Raw genomic sequence first — 16,304 nt, forward strand, 5'->3', positions numbered from 1 at the left:
GTCCCTGACAACCTAACTTGGAAAAAGTTCCTTATAATCCTGAAATGTGTCAGTTTAACCAAGGGCATGTGAGTTTGACACAAGAGTCAAGAATCCAATCCTATTAACCCAGATACTGCTACTGTCTCAGTAAGGATCTTTTCCTGACTACCCCACAGTGACACCAAGCAGAAAGGCTGGCTAACTCAGGATCAACGTCCACCCAGGGTGGGTCTAAGTTTTCAACTATATTTGGGAGTGGCAGAATTGCAGGCATTGGGGGACAGAGATGGGGATCCAGTTAATTTGGCTACTACTTCTTATCCTCAGAATCTTAAGAAGTTAAAAACTTTATTACAGCCTGATTTCAGAAAGTGCTGAGAACCTGCCCTTTGAAATTCAGCCTCCTTTAAAGCATCTCAAGTTGGGTGCATGAGAAGACAGACACCAAAAATCATTAATCCCCTTTGAAAATCTTGACCTACAATATTTGATGCATTAGAAAATCATAGACTATACATATACAGTAAAATATACATATAAAAAAACCTTTTACCAAGATGAAGTCTTTTTCTGCCTTTGTGGTGTGGAATGAGAACTGGTTTTATGTCCAAGTCTGGAATAATCATAGGTTCTAACCTATAAGCCACTGGGTCAAGCTGCAAATAAAGAGAAAGCCAGAATAACTAAAATTATTTGATGTTTAACAATCCAAAATGTTAGTGACGTTTCAGTTAAAGAAACCTGTTGACAATTAGTGAAGATAATTTGTAGATTCTGTCTTTTTCAGTTAACTCAAGTGAACTAATGTTTAGTTAAATTGTAAATTACTGCTGATTCATTAACACGATCAGTGTTTTCATTCTCTTAGGTTCAGAGACTGTAGGAGAGGGACATGATAGCAGAGATGAGCATTATTTTGCCCTAGCTCTTTAACATAATACATCCAGTGCACAAAAGGATTTCTCTTGCTACAGAATAAGCAAATATCAGTAACCATTCAACACACCACAAAACCTTGCAATACACTACTCAACCGTGTTGAAAGCAACATAGAGTCAAGATAAAAACGCAGATTTTCCCCAGTTTCCAGTATTTCATATAGCTGGCATACTGGCTAGTACTATGACAAGATGGGAATGAAGAGAAGGATAAATCTATTATTTTACAATAACTATAAAGAGTTTCCAAATCTCAATGTGAGGAAGTGGAGTAGTGGAGGAAGACAAAGAGCAGTCTAAAAGTCAGATGACAGAAAACAGATTCTCAATAAGATTATTATTTTGGCTTTGGAAAGCGAAGAGGGCAGGTGGCAAGGTAATTGGGCTAAGTATTAAGTACATGACTTGCAACCAGCTACTTATTTTCTGTAGAGGTTCAGAAATAACCGAGTGTGACTGCAACGTTCAGGGGACGATGACTGTTTTAAAATTACTTTTGGTGCCTTAAGAAGTTCAAATGTAGTTTTCCCACCTTCCTTTCATCTAAATTACTTGAAATCCAATCTCACAGGTACTTCTCACTCACTGGATGGTAAATATTGAAGAATCCCTTGCAGGTAGGAAGTCTATAGTTCTCATCAATATTCTCCACTCCTCGTACAGAAAGGAACACACCGATTGGAGAACCCAGGGCAAAGAAATTTTCTGGTTCGAAGTCTAGCACACTGTAAGCCACAGAAACCTAGAAGCACAAAGTAATCAAACAAAATAAATGCCACCTCAAATGTCAGGCAATTCACTTTAAGCCTAACTAAAAAGGAAAAATGGTGACTGGCTCAGCAAACACCCAACAACCCGCTAGTTTACGCTGCAGGGTGGCAGATATTTGCTGGGATATTCTGCCCATATGGCTTACATGGAGAAGCCTTGCAAAGGCACCTTAAAAACATATAGGAAAGTATATGAGGATAAGTCAAACTAACAGGAAATATTTCAGTGTATTTTCTTAAAATAAAACTTTAGATTAAGAACAGACCATTCAAATTTTAGGTCTACAATGATGTAGAACAAAGGTAATGTGTAAGCATCCAAAGAAAACCCAAATGACTATTCAACACCATGGCAGTCCAAGTGCTGTAATTTAATGTAGGAGACCTTGATTTGGGAATGGAGCCAGTCCTAGCCACTCTGAAGGGGTGAAATTAATTGTGGTGGCCGCATTACTGAAAGCAAAGCTGAACGCTAACTTTAACAAGCCCTCCCACACTTATAATGAAAAACAAGAAATACCCAAGTTCTTTCACATGACTAGAATGAAATGGGATGTTTTTACTTTTTTTGTTTTGTCTTAGTATATACCACTATTCTCAAATAAGATGTTTTAATTAACAATCTTACCTGGCCAGTACCAACTTCAAAATACTCATAGTCAATGTTCACAGAAGAAACCAAGGCACCAACAGGAAGTTTTCTCTTTGACCTCTCATGCAGACTATTAGATTCTGAAGTGGCAACAGAAGTAACTACTTCTTTTGCTTTCTGTGCAGCTTCCTGAGTTTGCACTGCTTTTTTTTCTGCTAATGATTTTTTCTTTTCCTATTGAAACAAAGTTATCAAAACCTGAAAAAGTCTATTGTTATGGCAACTTTTCTCAGTCCCTATCTTGGGTTTTCAGATGTACCTTATGTATTTACAGTTGGTCTGTTTCAGATGCTGGAAGCACACACACCTCCCCGACCCCGTCCCACCCACCCTTTTTTTTTTTTTTTTTTTGCCTCTTTCTACCAACCTTCCTTATGGAGCACTGTGGGAACCTGCACAGAGGATTCTAGGGCACAACTAGCATGAACACTTGCAGGCAGCCAAACAAAGTAAAACTGTAAGAAAACTCACAATATGTGCCATGTTACCCAACGAAGCAAACACCACATTTTTTGATTCTTCTACTTGATAACTGGTTGCCAAGTCACTGAATGTGTTAACATTTATTTTAAGTTTATGTTAAGAACAGTGACAGAAAGCAGATGAAAGCATTCCTCCATTCATCAATCTTCAAAACAAGTATTGTTTATAGCGTGAAATCAGTTCAATATTTGAACAAATGAGGCAGTTTTGTTCACTCTCTTTTAAAAAAAGCACAGAAAGGGATTACTATGACAATATCAGCTTATAGTAGGAAACCTGAGAGTCTAAGTTATAAAATGATTAAACTGCAGACCACCTCACTCTGTATTAAGTGCTGTAAGAACTGATACTGAGCCACCTAGAATTAGTCGTTGGTAGGAATCTAGAATATTATACTATCAATGGATTTTCACACTGATGACCGAAAGCTATTCTCAAGAGTGAAAATCAACCATTTAAAGAAGGAAGTCATTTGGTATTGCTATGGAAAAAACAAACACTTTTTTCACAAGCACCAATTAAAACACAATCAGTAAATGAGGTTATATTTAGAACTAGTATAAAAAAACTGAACGGCAAACAACCAAAGAAGATACAAGCATTAATCAGGGGAGGGACTAGGGTAGAGAGAGAAACTTTCACCTCTAAGTCATACATTCAAATCTAGCTCAGACCAATAGTGACCACAAGACACTATCTGACTGCAGTACAGTGGCCTACATTAATTTGGTGGTTCAGTCCAGCTCCCAGTCAACAGAACAAAATCCACCACCACAACTGGCAACAAGTTTGGCAATTTGAGCAAGGATAAAATTGGCAAAATGTGAAATATCCTTTCACCCTCCAAGTTAGCTATGAGGCATGTTGCAGAGATGCCATGAAGAAGTTATGCACTGCAGCTACCTGTACTGTGCTTCATTCTCTCTTTTTTCCATACAGAATTAAATTTTATCGTTGTAGAACCAGTTAGGAAAGGTTTTTTTCTATAAAATTCAGTTTTGCTTTCAATTCAAAATGCCAAACCACATTACCCTGGTGTAGACTCTACAGAAGCATGTCATGTGTGCAGTGTGGAGATCTACAAATATAATAAAATAGATTTTTATTGCTAATACACAGAAATCAATTTTTAAAAAAATTCAATCACATTAACTTTTCCCCTTGTTAAAAAATTAGCACATTCCTAAGATGCTACAGATAAGATCTATAAATCTGGTATAATTAAAAAAAAGATTATTTGGCATTTACTGGAAATTCTTCAGTAATTTCTTGCATTATTCTTTTGCTCATTGTTATTGCAGTTAGTGGGGGGAGGGAAGGAAAAATCAAAGATTCTGACAGAACCCACCTAAAAGGAAAAAGCAAGAACTTGTTTTTCCCCAAAGGCTTTTAACTCATCGATCTATATATTAGATCTTTACTTGGACAAATAAACTATAATCGTGTCTAATTTACTGAAATATAAACAGGCAAAACATTATTTAAAAATTAAGTTAGTCAGTTTAGTTTCTGATAGGAGGGTGCAATATTTAAAGTCTCTCTCAACATTTAGGGCTTATTCTTTCCAAAAGAAACAAAAGGAGTTTCTTGTAGGGTTCTATCCTGTCAAACCTCCTGCTTAGCAGCCACACATGTATAGTAAGAGAGATGTTTTGAGCAGTAATACCAGCAGTTTGCTGTTGACATTTTTATGTCTACTCATCAAACTTACATTTTGAGTTTTCTTGGTTTTTCTAGTTCTTGAATGAATTAGGATCCTGCATGAAAGCTAGCTGGCTTAGGATCAAACCATACCACACAGGTGATAATAGCAGGCAGAGGGAAACACTTTGAACAGTTGACAGAGGCTGCGGCTACGCCTTCATTTGAGGGCACCCGCACAACCTGAATGGTTCACTATCTCGGGATGTTAAAGCCTTTACAGATTCTGGATTTTCAGATAAAAGGTACAAAGCCTGCCACCATCAACCATTGCAACTAGAACTGTTTGAAATTTTCAGAATTTTGAGTTTAACAACATTTAAAAAAGATTATTTCAATTCAATTTCAGATAGAAAACTTGAAATTTTATGCACATTATATATAGAAGTATTGAAATCATTTGGGCCATTACATAACAGTAGAGAATGTTACGTATTAGTAGAAAAACAAATAATGTTAAATAATACCATTATAAATGCATTATAAAACATTGCGCATTTACCTGTTTGGCTGCTCTGTCTTTTACAAAGTTGGCAATTTTCTTTCTTGGTCCAAGAGGTATACCCATTTCCTTCAGGTCATCAACTGTACACATCAGCTGGAAAAAAACCCAAAAAATATATATAGGATTTCTTACCTAGTGACTTACTGAAAATATGGCTTAAAAATTAGTTAAGTAAACTCAAATAGTACAGATTAAGATTTACACGGAATTAAATAAAGATCAAAGAGGGTACAGGACAACAATAAATGTACATAAGAGGAGACCAAACTACTTAATTGAAAGTGTTATGGATTCACATAATATTTAATCTTAAGTATACAATACATACAATTAAAGTTTCAATTTTAAAAAAAGCTATTTAGACTAAGCTATAAAGCAAAAAAGATTGTCTGGCTCCCAATGTCAACTTAAACTGTTAGCTGTACCAGAGATTCCATATCAATTCTCTCCTTTTCAAATGTGTCAATATACTCTGAGACACTGAGCATTTCCAGAGCCTTCTGTAAGGTTGGAACTTCATCCTCCACATCAGGATCACAGGGCTCCTCACTAGAAGGAGTAATCATGGGTGCCAAGGAGTTGGTATCCTCTGTCACCTTGAGAGAAGATTAAAGCAGCACAATGAGACTGACAGATAGAGTGAGGAGTTAACAGCAAGCTACAGTACACAAATATATGCTAAACCATATTTTTAAAATATCGGTAACATCTGAGCATTGTTAATCATCCTAGCCTAAGGGCTTTAAAGAAAGCAAATAGCAAATATCAACATCAAATTTTCGACCAGTGAGTATAGACTGAGCTTAAATGAAAGTATTTAAAGGGAGACTAAAGTGGCAATGAGGTTCCAGGAGTTTTGAATCTCCATGGTTTACACATCAAATGCCGTCAAACATTTAAAAAAAAAAAACTACCTGTCATCACTCTCAATCTGAGACCTGAGAACTAAAGTAAACGGATTCCTCCTCATGTATATCCATCATTACTCACAAAGTTGTTCAAGCCAGTATTTTACCTCTCTTTTGCAGACCGCTTTACCTCACTTTCCCTACTTGCTCAATGCCATAGAATCTGTAACAGAGCTAATGTTTAGAACTTAACAGTTTCTGGGTCCCAGCCCCAGGCTTAAATCCACTAGATAGAACCTCCACAGACCTTTAAGTTTTTGAGGTACAAGAAACCTCAAATATAGAGACTACAGAAACACAAACTTACTGTTTTTAGATTGCATGTTTCCATTAGTCAATTAAAATGTACTATCACATCAGGTAATATGCTAAACTGATAACAGTTCTGACAGCTTGAGAAACATCTCCAAAAAACCACCAGAGTGAATTCATCTCAAAATTCAGGTAAGCAAGTAATACCTGCTTGTCACGAACAACCATATCATTCACAAGCCCATTCGCAGCAGTGGGAGGGCCAGAGTTTCCTGATGAAGTCAAGTCTTTCTGGTTGGACAATATGTCAAATAAAATTAAGGCACCTGGAAATATAAATTGTTTTGAGTAAATATTCCTGTTTTCTTGATCCAAAATCTTAACAAATAGGACTTCTTGGTGATGGCAGTGGCTGTAGGTAAAGTGCAAGAAAGATTATTTATATAATTTTACAGAAAAAATAAAAAACAAGAAGAAACATGTTTAGATATTACACTTATGTGAGAATTCCTAGAGTATAGGAAGTGCTTAAAGCTGGTTCACTTAAAAGCAATTACAATAGCCAACATCACCTTTACTCATTACCTAAGGCTATGGACTCTTCCTAGAGGCAGGATTGGAGAAGCAGAGCCCAGACAACACAGCCAGGAATTCATAGCTTCATAATACTCATAAGAAAGGCATAGTAGGATAGTGTTATCCCCATTTTACAACTGGGGAAAGCAGGCACAGAAGATAAGTGACTAACCCGTGGTCAGATGTCAAATTGCTTTTTTAAGACTAGACTAGAATCCAAGTCTTTTGACTCCCATCTCCATGCTCTAACCTCTAGATCAGGGTGGGCAAACTTTTTGGCCCGAGGGCCACATCAGGGTTGCAAAACTGTATGGAGGGCCAGGTAGGGAAGGCTGTGCCCCCCCAAACAGCATGGCCTCCACCCCCTCCCACCCTCTGACTGCCTCCCTCAGCACCCCCAACCCATCCAACCCCCCCGCTCCCTGTCCCCTCCCTCCCAGGACCCCCCAGCCCTAACCGCCCCCCCTCCCGGATCCCACTCCCTATCCAACCCCCCCTGCTCCCTGTCCCCTGACCCCTATCCACACTCCCGCCCACTGACAGGCCCCCTGGGACTCCCACGCCTATCCAAAGCCCCCGTTTCCCATCCCCTGACCACCACCCCCTCAGAACCCCCAACCCAGCCAACCCCCCTGCTCCCTGCACCTTTACCATGCCTCTCAGAGCAGTAGGACTGGCAGCTGCGCCGCCCAGCCACAGCCAGCCACACCGCTGCGCTGCCCAGAGCGCTGGTGGCATGGCAAGCTGAGGCTGCGGGGGAACGGGAAACAGTAGGGGAGAGAGCTCAAGGGCTGGGCAGAGTGGTCCCGGGGGCCGAATGTGGCCCATGGGCCGGAGTTTGCCCACCTCTGCTCTAGATCATAATGTCTCTTAAGAATTAAGTATTATAAACTGAGTATATTGACAATGTGCGTTAGGAGCCAACAACACTCTAGAAAACCATTATGGTATATCAGGCCAGCTTTCCCCACGCTTAAACGCAGTTTGCATTTTCCTCTATCGAACAATGCTATTTTGTCCCAGAAAGTAAACATATATTAGTAGATTACCTAAACTGTGCCCAGCAACAGAGACTCCTCCTTTGAAGTCTGGGTTGCGACTCATGAAAAGTGCATGTAGGCGGTTCATTTCCAGGCCTACTTTATCCACAATGGTCTGACAGTAGGTCGGGCTGTTGTAAAACAGTATATCAAGCAAGGTCTCATTGGTGAAGTGACGCAGACGTCCAATGCTTGGCAAAGTGATCTTTTTAATATTCCTGGTGGTGCAAAAATGTGGAAAAGAAATATCAGGAAAATATTTAATCTATTATCTTTTAATGAAGTCTAGCAACTGGAAATAAGGGAAGTCAGCACTATATGATCATCCAGCTTGTTCTATCACCCACCGATTAGAAACTTCTCAACTAAAACATTACAGAAGAATCATTCTATTGTTATCAGACCATGTTTATCTACCCTACCTTTATGGCATATGGTAATTTCTCATTCATTTTCCTTAACTCTATAAAGTATTGTATTATGCAATTTGTATGACAGAGGCTGTGCATAGTGGTACCGTGCTGTATACAGACCTGTCTACACCTGTTGCATCCCCATGTAGAGAGCTATGCCAGTGAACCGGTAGGAATTCAACTCTGCTCACTTTAAGTTCCTCTAAAGACTTCTTAAAATGAGTCTGCAACAGTTTCAGAGACACGGTCCTAAAATCATCAACTGGGGGGGGGGGGGGGGGGGTTGGAGAGGAAGTAATGGAAATCGGATATTAATGTTAATCAAAAAAAGTCTAACACAACATGATTTCAAATATGTTTCTCAACTATACTAAACATTTTTAAAGTCCTCTTTCCCCATTTACTTTTTTTTTTTTTTTTTTTTTTTAAAGAAGTTACAACATTTCACAAAAACTACTTATCTAGGTAGAAGAAAACTGTCAGGAAATAGTTAAATATCTAATTCAAAGTTGTATTTGGTGTATCCCCAAATAAAACCATATTTAGTTTCATGATCAAATATATTTTTGTGGGTTTTTTTTTTGTTTTGATTACAATATATGGAATATAAATTTATTGGGCAAAAGTCTTACCCTAAATGTTTAAGTTGTTTCAATAGTTATACAGGAACTTATAAAAATATGAGTTTACTGTTGAGGGACTCATAGCAATGGCTAAAATTATGAATAACCGTTTTGAGAAAAAAATAATACTCTTTTCCATTTTTGGCTTCTTTCTCAAAATAAGGAAATATTTGCAGTTCTTAAATTAACACATTGTTCAAATAACATTTCAAAAACAATATAAAAACTGTCTAGACCACATTAAAGAATTCAATTAATGAAGAGAACTATAACCCGAGTTTAAATACTTCGGAATAAAGCTATGATTAAAGACTTACCACATTCAACAATGCTTCTAAATCGTAAATCACACACAGGACCTATGCCATGAACCATGAACACTAAATGGTCTATTTGAGACATCTCCCCTATAAAAAGCAAAAGAACAAGTAGTATTAGTATCTGATTATGTTCACAGTGACGCAGTTTGGTCATGTAGTTTTATATAACAAGGATTTAGGGGGTTAGGACAGTAATAATGTGGCCCAGGATACAATTTCACCTACAAATTTTCTTTTATAATTAAGAAAATCCATTTCTTGCCACCCCTCCAATTTTACTTAACTTTTCCTGTCTTTATTATTTACTACCATGCCGGTGTCATTCCACATGCAAGAAAATGTGGAATTATACGGTGTGTGTGTGTGTGTATATATATATATATATATATATACACACACACACACACACACACGCGTGCGCCTCAGAGCCTGCCCATCTATGGAAGAACAGTGCAAGTTCAAAGAAGGGCATTCTTAAAAGCAATTCAAGCACCTCAAACTGACGACCATGTTGGGTCTTTTGTTCAAATGTGAAGGAAAAGTTGTAGTTCCAGCCAAAGCAGTCTAAGATTTATATAATTAGCACAACTCTACCATCAGCCAGATTATATTCTCACACTGTCTTCATCTATTAGCAGAAAACTAAGTACTGTTAATTTTCAAAACTTTTCCGAATTATGGGATGGAGTAGCTTAAAAATCAAAAAGGCAGATTTAGGAAGCCGATTTAACTGTGAAAATGGAAGATTTATTTGTAGGCAAGGAGCGACTGACCCTTACAAAAGCAAACAAATGTTCTCCAATAATATGCAATGATGGTTGCACTGGTAATACTTGCTTTCCTCTTGGTTATAAGAATGGCACTCTCCTGGAAACACTGTCTGCTTGACAAATATATTGGGGCAGAGAGCGATTGTTTTGTAAATCAGATTGATCAAAGCTTTGCAAACCACAGGCAAAAAAGGGACTCAGGAGAACTCTCCCACTGCAGTCCACATGTGCCCTGTCACATACCATCAGGAATTTCATCATGATCATCATCAATGCCACGCTTTACCACCCTTGGCCTTGTCTGACCATCTTGTGTGGTCCCCCATTCATCTGGTACTGCAGAAGGTTGGAATTGAACTATAACCTGAAAAGAAATAGATCGTCTAACTTTAAACAAGGAAAACTTATTTTCTAGTCTGTTTACCTGAAAATTCTGGTCTTGGAATGTATGAAGGTATTGTATGTTTGAATATAGCTCTTCTCATTCACTAAATGTATCTCTTGTGATTGACTCCAATACATTGTCTGCTCTTAGCTACTATTATTCCTATGCTTTATCGGGTGAGTGGCTAGCCGACTAAAACTAAACTCAAACAAGACTTAAGTAATTCTTGTTGGTTTGGGGCAAGTACCTAGACAAAATAACCTTTGCCAGATTGTCTTCCATAACCAGGGGAAGTTGGCCTGCTGATTGATTCAGGTTTGCAATGCCCAAGAGTACCTTTCTTACTTTGTCATGCCCGAACTTGGTTAGCAGGTGAGATATTTTTCTGCCATGAGACAGACCTCACTACAGTTACTTACAATAAATCATTCTCAAAGTGACAACATTATGATACACTTTTTCACGTGGGGCAATATCTTAAGTCAATTCAGAAACCTCAGCTGGTACAGAATTCAGCCATCTGCCTACTTACCTGAATTTTCAGCAACAAGCATGTTACACCTGTATTCCACAATCTACATCGGTTTGGTGAAATTTAAGGTACAGGTTTTAAACTAAACAGCCCGTAATGGTTTGAGTACTGCCTGCCTGAAAGATTTACTAGCTGAAACATCATAGCTTGTGCTATATGCAGTGTTGTAGCTGTGTTGGTACCAGGTTATTAGAGAGACAAGGTGGGTGAGATAATATCTTTTATTGGACCAATTTCTGCTGGTGAGAGAGATAAGCTTTCAAGTTCACACAGAGCTCTTCTTCTACTTGTGTTATGCAGGAGTTCAAAGTATATGACGACAGTGGTCCCTTCTGGCCTTAAAATCTTTTGCATATCTCCTCACATGATACCACAATAGCCAAGGTCAGCTGAGCTGACAATCCCTCATTTAACAACTAGGGAGCTGCAGGCAGGCATTCACAGCAAAAGGCCTTTGACTTTAAAAGTTGTCCCACCTCCCAGTGGCCTAAGAACACCCAAGTGTATCGACTTTTTGGTTACATTGCAAAATCTCTCAGGTTTTAGAAGAGAGGATGATTTTTATTATTTCTGATAGGCTGTTGGGGTAAGGAGAGTTTTAAAACATTATTTTTAACATACACATACCCAGAGCAATGGATAAGTGCATTTTTAAAACTCCACGTAAGGCTAAGTTTGTATTCAAGTTATGCTTTAATTTTACACAAAAGCATACTCAACTCCATGCTACACTGCAAAGACCTAAAAACCAGATAATTAGCATTACCTTAGGATTATGCATAACAATTGTTTCCCCATTTGGAAATTCAAGTCGCCGGTGCCACTGATTCGCAGTTACAGCTTTTTTATATTCTGCCTGCAACAATAGACAAGTTATGTAAAACCAGTATGTCTTTTTAGACTAACTACATGTAACATGCCAAATCAAAAGTTGGGCTTGTCTACATGATGCACTAGGGCACTCCAGCTGGGGTGTATATTCTCATGTGCACCAGTGTGTCACACATGAACTGACCGTGTGAACCCTGCTGCCATGCACTAAAAGTTCCCCAGTGCTCGGTGATGTAATCCTGTTTCAAACAGTACTATGTCACTGTGCACTAGGAAACTTTTAGTGCATGATATGCTGGTGCACCACGAGAATTTACAACCCAGTTGGTGTGCACTAATGCAGTATTTCTCAGTGACTGGTCTGTGGACTGGCGCCTGTTCCTGAGATCTCCATGACAGTTTAGGAAAGCAGAAAGGTGGTCCCTGGTATCAAAAAGGTTGAGAAACACTGCACTAATGCACCAGGTTGACAAGCTTTTAGAATATGCTAGGACACTACTTGCATAATTTTATTTACAGTAGGGAAAATGATAGGGATATATAGCACTATAATGTGACTCTAGTTATAATCTGACAAACTGCATAATATATTTTAGGCCAACAGCACAAGGGGACAGAAGTGAGTCTTAAAGCATCTTACAAAGCCCCACTTTGTGAATTAGAAAACACTAATTTAGCCCCTTTCTCTAATACAATTTCAAGCAGGTGTAAAAGCTTTTCTAGAAGAGAGGTAATAGATCAGAATTATTAGGTTAAGTTCTTAGTTACGTTCACTTAAAAGTAATACTGACCTCTAGTTTCTCACTGAAGTCCTCAGTATAAGGAATAAACCTGCTATCTTTGTCTCCCTTATAAAACCATGTACATCGTCTGACTTCAGATGGCTCTTCTTCCCAATATACAGCTTTTCTTAGTCTGTCATACAGGTAAACATCATAGCGCCCCCCATCAGTGCTCAAAACCACGCTCTCAGGATCAGGTTGGACTAGAATACAAAATTCATGCTTTGTTACAATAGTAACTTGTGCTTTCCTCTTTTAAAGCTGTGAAATTAATGTCAGTCAGGATGCTAATCAACCACTTAAAACAGTAACCTACGCTGTTTTGAACTCCGTTCAAAACCCCTGCCTTTATCTCTTTCCTTATAATGTATGTACTCTTCCACACTTTTAGATAAAGGAGTGAAAACATTTTCAGGAGTGACAGCTTGGAGGTACTTATTTTTTCTGTTGAACAAAGGTTGTTAGTGAAAATGGGAAAAGACCTATTTGGACATACTGTGGTGTGCCACTTTCTGCAGTTACTCCACTTCATTCCATTATGAAATGCAGTAGGCTGAGAGCAAAGTAAAATATACTACTATCCTGATCTATGAAGTGAAGTGCCTCAAAGATAAGGATTCTAGTCAGTTTCAGATGTCTGCTGGTACACTGAAGTGAGTGGAATCTGTGGAAAAGCACAGCACCACAGGATGGACAGAACAGGAAAATGAAAACAGACCACAAAAGGAACTAGGGCAAACAGGAGGAGAAATAATAGGAAAACTTGGAAGGCATCAGAACAACAGTGAACAGGCAAGTTCCTCAATCAACAGTCAAGATGACAGAAATTTTCTCTACATATTGTATAACAATACTAATTCTGTATCCACCTCTCAGATTCAATTACCTTTCTTACTGTAGTGTGTAACAAATTGAGCCCTGAAAGTTTACTCTCACCGCTTGATTATGTGCAACAGATCTCATTCCACTTAGTAGTATTTTGCAAAACCACCACCCCATTTCACCTTAATCTACACCCACACATACCTAGAATCAGCTAATAACTTCCATTTTTTCATTAATAACCATCCAATAAAGTTGGGCCATCAGTCTGTAAAGGCTAAGATATCAAGATAAGTAAATCCATTTGAAATCACACCCTTCTAGCATTGCTACTTTCTAATGGAAAGGTCTTTAGTGCCAGTGGAATGTTTTGCCATATTTCCCATTATAACTTTGTTTCAATCAGATCCTTGAAAATAACTTCTTATAAACTTGACCGATTTCTTATGTCCAATTACTGGCAAAAATAAATGAGAGAGACATGGCTGTCAAGGCGGATAGGGTTAATCGTTAGACCAACCACCTCTTTTCTGAAAGACCAATATGTACTCTGCTCTATCATTTTCAACCCCCAAAATTGACATTTTGCCCACTCACAAGAATGAAGATGTAAGGCAGAGATAAGAAAAAAATATAGTGCATACAATCACAGAGAAATGCAGCACAGTGAGTTTGTTATTGTGGGATGGTTACATATATATTAGACCTGTAAGCCTCAATAGTAATGATGCCAAGTAGCAGACTTCCAACCTAGTAAACCTCTGGATTAGTAAAAAAGATTGGTTCAAATTTATCTTCTCAGTATAAGCCAACACCCAACATTCTCACAGTACTCCTTCATCTTTATAAATGAGCCACAGAACTCTAGCATCTACCTTCACATTCAATGGCAAGCAGCCACAATCTAAGAATAAGATGTAAAGAAAGTTTCACTGCTTACCAGAGTTATAAACTTCTTCTAGTGTTACAGAATCTAGAATGCTGAATGGCATCCATATTTGTTTGTATTCCACCTCCTTGCAGTAAAACCAGTGGGGCTGAACTGGTTCATATTGGTTCTGTAGCAAAACAGGTGGTGCCTGCACCAGTGGACCTGCAGGTCTGGGGGCTTGCAGTGGTTGTGATGGTGATGGCAGTGGCGGCTGCGAATGAGGAAACTGAAAATACACTAGATTTATTAGAGATGATTCAAGTATCTCAGTCTCAAATTATGTTTATTGCGTATATTTTATATCTCATTTAGGAGATTATTCTCACTCGTCATTCTCATATGCTTCCCTCTTTCTAAAATATTAACTTTTTGGCATACAACTTTTACAGGATGTCCACCTGATGGTGTTTTAAAAATCCATCTTATTTCAAGTTAAAGATCTGACTTTTTCTCTTCTCAGAAAAAGTAATCAACTAAAACTGCTAAAGTTTCAAATTTGTCATGGCCTAAGTGCTTTCCTTCATTTGAAAAAAATGTTTTAAAATAAATGTTTGAAGTTTGAAAATTCAGGCTCAGCATGTTTATCTTATGTGTCTTTCCTACCAGCACCAAATACATATCTATACGTTGTTAGCTGCTCACTTAAACATGGAGCCACCAATGCAAGTGTTCACAGCTAACTTCAGTGAATGGCTTGTACTTGTTGGGTTCAAAGAACACACAATCTGTGGCCCCAATCCTGCAAATGAATCTGGACAAGTGGATCCTTACCCAGTGACTCAGAAAATTTAAGACCTGATTCTGAGAAGCACTGTGGCTAAACTCAATTTAGATTTCATAGGAGTTGTGGATGCTGATGACCTCTCAGGATCAGGCCCAAACTGCAAAAAGGGAGTTTTTCCCATTGCCATCAAGGGGACCAAAGATTTCGACCTCATGTTAATGTGAGAAAAGGTGGCAAGTTCAAGCATTCAGAAAGTCAAAATATTTCAAATTCCAAAAGCTAAGGTTGTTCAGGCATCATTAACTTGGAAATGTTATATATACTTATAGACACATACCTTTCTATTCCTCTTTCCCTAGTGAGCAACAGAGGCAAGAAAAAATTGTGTAAGAAGATATGTTTAACCTAACATCCCTTTAAAACTGAAATCATTCTGACTACCAGCTTGTCCTCCAAAACCAACGGATTGTAAAAACACTATCTTAAGAATCATAAGAGCTAGAAATGAATGCTTTTCACCATATGAAATCCAGGAATTCAGGATTTTATCTGTTACATAGTCTAGCCGCTAAAATCAAGTGGCTTTAAAGATGCCACTTAGTATAAAGTAAACTTTCCCAAAGTACTGGTCCTAGATCAGTGAAGACATTTTGATATTAGAGGTCAAAAGGACTCAAGATTCTCTTACTCTGTTAAAGGGCAACATGAAGCAGAAATAAAACAGAGAAAATTAAGACTATGGTGAGGGAAAAATATAATTAAAATAGAACAATCTGAAATAATTCTATATTAACACCAAGAAATCAAAGATCATTCGCATACCGGTGACAATGATCCTGGAGGTGTCTGATACATGTGGATAGGCGGTACAGAGGGTGGTGGCTGGGCAAGCTGGCTTGGTGTCTGAATCTGCTGCAGCTGCGGTGGAGTTATGTAAGGATTAGCTCTACTGCTTAAGGTGGTATGGCGATATGGGTTATATCCTTGTTGCGGTGCTCCATGGGGAGGAGTAGAAAAGTTTGCAAGTGGGGGACAACTCTCTGGAGGAGTCTGATAAGCACTGATTCCCATGCGGGAAGTAGGTGGTGCACTATAAGATGGCTGTGACTTCGGAACACTTGGCAAAAAAGCATTCTGCCCCTCTTGTGATCCAGGCAAGAGTGGGAGAGAAGTTAGACCCTTGGAGAAGGTTGATGGCCCAACAGGTGGTGTCACTGTTGTTAAGGGTGGCTGCCCTATGCTTCCAAAAGGATCACTGCTACTAGGTACCTGGGAGAAATAGCTAAAAGTCTGTGGTGGATTAGGAGTAGCAGAAGTCTGGCCCAAGAAGCTGTCCTCTTCTCCAACATCTGTGGAATCATCTG

The 16,304-nt window shown here is 38.5% G+C and overlaps 1 protein-coding gene across 4 annotated transcripts in view; it reads right to left on the reverse strand.

Moving 5' to 3' along the window:
- The window catches only part of SEC23IP (SEC23 interacting protein), a 39,289-nt gene that overhangs the window by 13,911 nt on the left and 9,074 nt on the right, over positions 1–16,304 (reverse strand). For 3 of the 4 annotated variants that reach the window (XR_012160062.1, XM_073354210.1, XM_073354208.1), the window contains exons 2-15: positions 15,763–16,301; positions 14,226–14,442; positions 12,473–12,666; positions 11,617–11,706; positions 10,177–10,297; positions 9,161–9,250; positions 8,341–8,482; positions 7,817–8,025; positions 6,399–6,517; positions 5,457–5,627; positions 5,029–5,124; positions 2,319–2,516; positions 1,507–1,662; positions 536–638 (exon numbers count right to left, since the gene is read on the reverse strand). Coding sequence is in view for 3 of the 4 variants with exons in the window: in XM_073354210.1 (XP_073210311.1) it covers positions 536–638; positions 1,507–1,662; positions 2,319–2,516; positions 5,029–5,124; positions 5,457–5,627; positions 6,399–6,517; positions 7,817–8,025; positions 8,341–8,482; positions 9,161–9,250; positions 10,177–10,297; positions 11,617–11,706; positions 12,473–12,666; positions 14,226–14,442; positions 15,763–16,301 (2,445 nt within the window). In the remaining variant the exon portion in view is untranslated. The remainder of the gene's footprint in view (positions 1–535; positions 639–1,506; positions 1,663–2,318; positions 2,517–5,028; positions 5,125–5,456; positions 5,628–6,398; positions 6,518–7,816; positions 8,026–8,340; positions 8,483–9,160; positions 9,251–10,176; positions 10,298–11,616; positions 11,707–12,472; positions 12,667–14,225; positions 14,443–15,762; positions 16,302–16,304) is intronic. The other variant, XM_073354209.1, reaches the window with a different exon arrangement.

Source organism: Lepidochelys kempii, chromosome 7, assembly GCF_965140265.1.
Source record: "Lepidochelys kempii isolate rLepKem1 chromosome 7, rLepKem1.hap2, whole genome shotgun sequence".
NCBI classification, from domain to species: domain Eukaryota; kingdom Metazoa; phylum Chordata; order Testudines; family Cheloniidae; genus Lepidochelys; species Lepidochelys kempii.